At 38.9% G+C, this 6299-nt stretch overlaps 1 protein-coding gene across 1 annotated transcript; it reads left to right on the top strand.

Moving 5' to 3' along the window:
- The first annotated feature begins 748 nt into the window (after window positions 1-748).
- LOC101518882 (olfactory receptor 10A2) lies at window positions 749-1765 on the top strand. The gene has a single exon (XM_004590008.2). It carries the CDS (start codon window positions 756-758, stop codon window positions 1716-1718), a length of 963 nt encoding a protein of 320 aa, XP_004590065.2. The 5' UTR covers window positions 749-755; the 3' UTR covers window positions 1719-1765.
- Window positions 1766-6299: the final 4534 nt, after the last annotated feature.

Raw genomic sequence — 6299 nt, 5'->3', positions numbered from 1 at the left:
TATAAAAATTATTTATTGTGTGATATGAAGTAGTCTACATTTCCACGTTGGTTCAGGGGAGGTTCATTAAAATGGCCATACGTTCTGCAAGAATTCATGCGATCTTTTCTATTTTGTATCATCTCAAAAACAAGTACTACCACAATAGGTTGCTTTCCACTATGTATGATATATCATGCTATGTTTAAAGTATACTTCATACATACAAACAGAAATATAAGATTTAGTTTTGATCATGCGAAGAGACGAAAAGAATAATTCTTAGACATAAGATAAAGAAAAAATGCCAGTTTATTTTTTTTTCAAATGAATTCACCACATTCTCTAAGAAGCCCTCTCACTTAACTCCATTATGAAAGTAGGTATATAATACACAGAGAGTGTGTGTTAATTTTTTAATTTATTTTGAAATTTATGCAACAATTTCAATGAGTTTAGAATTTCCCCCAGCTAAATTCCCACACCTAGACTGATTTTCCAAATATTACAATATAGGAAATATGCTGCCAATGTGAACATGGATTATGAAAATGTACAGCACAGAATGGATTATTGCACAGCTCAGAGCTTAAACTCTAAGTGCTTCCAGATATCTTTCTTCTCAGAAAAAGAAAACCCTTTCTTTTATATCTGAAACCCTGATTTCCTCCATCCTGACATTAAAGAGGAGTCAAGAAAAAAAACACAAACTCACAATCAGACCCTTCCAATCAAGAACCTCTCTAAGACCACAGTACGGATTGATTTCTACTCCTATGGCTCCTGGAAACTGGACAAGAGTAACTCAGTTCATCCTCATCAGCTTCTCATCCCTGCCCACTGAAATCCAGTCATTGCTCTTCCTCACATTTCTGATCATCTACCTGATCACACTGATGGGAAACAGCCTTATCATCCTGCTTACTGTGGCAGACCCCATGCTGCACAGTCCCATGTACTTCTTCCTCAGGAACTTGTCTTTCATGGAGATCGGCTTCAACCTAGTCGTTGTGCCTAAAATGCTGGGGACTCTGCTTGACAAGGAAACAACCATCTCCTTCCTTGGCTGTGCCATTCAGATGTATTTCTTCTTCTTCTTCGGGGTGGCTGAGTGCTTCCTCCTGGCCACCATGGCATATGACCGCTATGTAGCCATCTGCAGTCCCTTGCAGTACCCAGTCATTATGAACCAAAGAACATGTGCCAAACTTGCAGCTGCCTCCTGGTTCCCAGGCTTTCCTGTAGCCACTGTGCAGACTGCATGGCTTTTCAGCTTCCCATTCTGTGGCACCAACAAGGTGAACCACTTCTTCTGTGACAGCCCACCTGTGCTGAGGCTGGTGTGTGCAGACACCGCACCATTTGAGGTCTATGCCATTGTGGGAACCATTCTGGTGGTCATGATACCTTGCTTGCTCATCTTATGTTCCTATACTCATATCACAGCTGCCATCCTCAAGATTCCATCAGCTAAGGGCAAGCAGAAGGCTTTCTCTACCTGTTCCTCCCACCTCCTTGTTGTCTCCCTGTTCTACGTGTCTTTGAGCCTCACCTATTTCCGGCCTAAGTCAAATAATTCCCCTGAGAGTAAGAAGCTTCTGTCACTGTCCTACACTGTTGTGACTCCCATGTTGAACCCTATCATCTACAGCCTGAGAAATAAAGAGGTGAAGAATGCCCTTGGCAGGACCTTCTACAAGGTCCTTCAAAAACCATGTCCACTAGTCAGTAAGAAGTAGGACTCGACTTTATCCAGTAGAGAATATTCAGTCTCATATATGAGATTCCTCTCAACCTGTCTTACATTTCCACTGGGATGAAACACAATGGTTAAAATGACTTTTACAAAGCTCCATGGAGACAAAAAGAAACGTGGGTCACACCTATCACTAACACCTACACAATGTTCTCCACTGTCCATTCAGATTTTCTTCTTTTTCCTATAAATTCATTTGGTACTTCAACACTTCTATGAACAAGTACTTCCAGATATGGGCATTGTCTTTGAGATGTGTTTTGAATAATATGGAACTGATAACAATTTTAACATGATAGACTGACACATTAAATGATGACAAACCCATCAAAAATCACCTTGTCACTGTCTCTCATTTGAGTAAATACAATTCCCCATGAATCAAATAGGAAGTCCTATTATCACTCCCCATGCAGAGCTTTCCTCTCTGTCTCATCTCAGCTCTTGTCCTTGAGGTGGTGCTAGGTCATGTAAGCTTACTGGTAGTCAGGGGTAATTTACCCAAGTGGATCAATCCAACCTCGTACCTATGCTGTTTTAGCCCCAGCAATCATTCCCTTCCACCTTAGTTTTTTCTTTTTTTACAAAAATTTACCCAAGCTTCCACAACTATATTCCTGACTTCAGTCATAGTTTTTACTAACATTCTCCACTTGGATTCATCGTGATTACTGGATTCTCTTCCCCATGCCTGAAAACTTCTCTGGAGTCCAGTTTACAAACTCTCCTGAGGACAAACCTGTAAATGTCCCAAATGTCAAAGAATGCTTGTTCTCTACTCTGATTTTCCCAAATCCATACCTTGCACAACAGGTAGACCACTGAGTTCTGTGCCCTTACTCTTGTTAGCCTCACAGATGTAGGGAAACTTGCATGCACAGGAAAGCTATGCCTCCAATGATAGGACTGTAGAATTTTCACACATCTTTGCCCCTCCTGGGAATTCCGCAAATCTCACCCCTGTCAAAAAGTGGATACATAACTTCAGCTGAGGAAGAAGCTGCACGGGGGGGAATCTCTTCCCTGTGGTAAACACCAGAGAATGAAATAGTCCTGAGATGCAGCCTGGAACCCTCTAGAGTGATTGGTGCAGGCCCAGCCCAGAGCTTCTCTGGAGTAAAGATTTCCACCCAGCTCACAGCTTCTTTACAGAGAATGACCCAGCCACAGTGCAGGCTTTGCCTTGGACCTCTGGCACAAAGCTTCACAGAGAATGCGCTAGAGACACAACCCCAGCTCACCACCAATATGCACTGAGCTGAACTCAGCCCACAGTAGCTTCATTTCAACAGATACAAACACTGCTCAGGGTTCCCCTGCAGTGGCTGGCACAGAAAATGTCATCATTTAGGACTTCCTCTGGTGCCTTCTCTGGAGTGAGTGACACAGACCAAGGCTTCTCTGGAAGTTAGACAGATGTCACTTCTAGGAGGTGAGTAAAGGGTGACAGGCTGGGACACAGATGTGAAATCTTTTGTAAGGAAAACAAAGACTCACCACCAAAAGTGTGTCATCTTTGACACATTTGTCTTCTGAAACACAAGAAAGGAGGTCAGGAATCTTATGTAAAGACTTGGAGTTTTACTGCAATTGACAAATTAGGGAACTTGAGCAAATCCATGAAATAGCGATAATATAAAAATTTACTAGTAGGACATTTCATTTGTATTATGTAATATAATTCTCATAACTCCCTGTGTCAAGTACACAGGACCTTTTAGTATAACTTTGCTTTTGCGGTTGAGAGAAGTATAACTCATAAAGTTTATAGCAGTAACTCAGTTCTTCACAGCAGAAAAATAATAATAACTCTGATGATTAATAATCGTATTACAAACATACATTTATCAATAACAATATGACTTCTAGTGAAGTTTGTAAAGTGTGCTATAATTCCATATTTATTTCCATACCTCTTACACATGATTTCTAACATTGTTAAAATGTATTTTGTGAGCATATGAAAATATTTGTTACTTTAATTCATCATAGATTTGCTGGTAATGTAATGAAAAATAAATTGATTAGCTCTTAAATATAATATTAGTATGTTAGGCTGATTAATTGTCAGTAAAATAAGCATAATTTAACAAATATTTATTACTTCTTTATAGGCACAAATCCTTATAATAAATTGTAGCTATGGACATGCCTTACCTTGGGTCTTCATGGAGTACATAAGCTGGAGAAAACATCGTTGTATAGGGGGTGACAGTATAAAGCCACTGTTATCATCAAAGTGTTTTTAGATGTTAGGGTAAACACAGGGAAAGGTTAATTGACTATATCTAGCTGGAACTTTTGTATGGTAAAAAATTGCTCTTCAAAGAAATTGGTGTTAGATCCAGTGAAGAATGAATGTTAGCATAGTTTCAACTGCAGTTCAACAAGGCATTTAATGAGATTTTTCATGAGATCCTTAATGCCACATTAGTGATATATTCTGGATGACAATACAACAGAATGTTCAGAGACCTCATTAAAAGTGTATACTGTGAAAATATCTGTCCAGATTTGCAATTCATTGCACCAAAATAAGTTCATCTTTTAAAAATGATGTTTATTTGAAAGGTAAAATAACACCAAAAGGGAAAGACAAAGAGCGAGTTATATCAGGGAGGGAGGGAAAGAGAGAAAGAAATCTATTCGCTGGCTCATACCCAAGCAGCCTCAATAGTGAGCTCTGACTCAGGCTCAGGCCAGTAGCTGGAAACTCCATACTGTTATAACACAAGAGTCATGTATGTGAGTAATCTTCCACTACATTCCAGGTGCCTTAGCAGGAAGCTGAATGAAGTCAACAAGCAGAGACTGAACCCCAATAGAGCCCTCACAATAGCGCTAAACTTGTGTTCTGATTCCTTGAACTTTCTGAAGTATCCTCAAACATAACTTGGTGGTTTCTGTCAACTGAAATAATTGCAGCCTATTTGAAGAATCTGTTTCTTCAAAAGTCAAAGGGAATAAGCCCAGAAGTAGTCTGAATCAGCTGACTTGCAAGCCTTCATTAGGTTTTAGATTTTTTTTCTTTCAGAATGTGTTCATACATCAAGTCAACTTAAAATAAGGCAGATTTATGTCATATTTATAAATCATAGTAAAAATCAAAGGATACCTGATAATAGTGCAGACCTGGTTGATTAAAGGAGTATACTATAGTCCCATGTGCTGTTATCAATATGTGGGAAGAAGCAAACAATGGTTGTGAAATGTTCAGTGAGTTCATTATTTTTCCTATAATGACATTAAGATGTGAAATTTATTACTTCCTCGTATAAAATAAATGATTCCAGGGAAGACCAAAGCCAGACTTACATTCAGTGTTGGAGATGCAGGAGGTAGTTTAGAATCAGTCTGATCACGCATAATTAGCGGTGGGGATAAACTCAGGGATTATTGTATTCTGGTTCTTGATTTGTACTTGCAAATAATACCATTTAATAAAACAGAATAGCTAGAAGGACCAGATTCTGGCTGGAAGAAGATGAAAGCTATAATCTATTTCTCTTAAGACTCTTTAAACACATGTTGTCTGAGGCTGGTGACATTTTGTTGTTATGTGTGAATTGCTTATGGATGACAATCATCATACCTTTTATCATGATGGATGCTATCCTGGTTATATCTCACATTTTTTTCATGATCCATTGATTCAATCAGTAACTATTTACTAAAACCCACTTTTCTAGGAATTTGAGAAAAATTTAGATAACCCAGCTCCTACTCTTGAGGAGCACATCATCTAGAATATGAGACAAAACATACATTTAAAAATAATTCCAAAAAAATCTACAAAAATGTCATTCCTGTTTCCATAGTTTCTGATAGACAAAAGCTTTCTGTTTCTCTCTTTTTAAAGTTTTATTTGTTCATTTGAAAAGCATATTTACAGAAAGAGTGGGAGGGTTCTTCCATCCACTGGTTCACTCCTTAGATGACCACAATGCTTGAAGTTTGGCTGGTCTAAAGTCAAAAGCCAAATATGTCCTCTGAGTCTCCCACATGGGTCCAAGAGCCCAAGTCCTTGGGCCATCCTCCACTGCTTTCTCAGGCACATTCACATATAGTTAGAATGGAAATGAAGCAACCAGCACTCAAACCAGCACCCATATAAGATGCTGGTACCACAAACAGAAAATGTGTACCTGAGATGCCATAGTGCCAGCCCCATCTGCTCAACTTAAATAAGATGTCTTGCCTTTCTCTCTTACTAAGATGCTATGCCAGACACTCCAGCCTGTCCCCATCTGCGGACTTAGACTTCTGAAGGAGTCAATGAAAGTGTCACCTGATTATTAAACCTGTGACTTGGAGTCACGCTGCTCCCCACAACAGAAATGTGCCTTCCCTTGGAAAACTTACTAGACTCCTCTGTATTTTAAAGTATTTGCTTGTAAAGTCTACCTAAAAATAGTATAGTATTTTTATCTTCTGGTTGTGATGAGAATCTAAAAAGATAATGTGACTGAAACACATTGACTAATTTCCAGGAGTTATGCTAATCTTTACCATGAAACTAGCTGAGGAAAATATATGAGGAAATTTCCATGCTGTGATTGAGTTT

The sequence above is a fragment of the Ochotona princeps genome, chromosome 4, assembly GCF_030435755.1.
Source record: "Ochotona princeps isolate mOchPri1 chromosome 4, mOchPri1.hap1, whole genome shotgun sequence".
Lineage (NCBI taxonomy): Eukaryota > Metazoa > Chordata > Mammalia > Lagomorpha > Ochotonidae > Ochotona > Ochotona princeps.
Note: the sequence above shows the minus strand (reverse complement) of the source record. Positions and strands in the feature narration are given on the sequence as shown.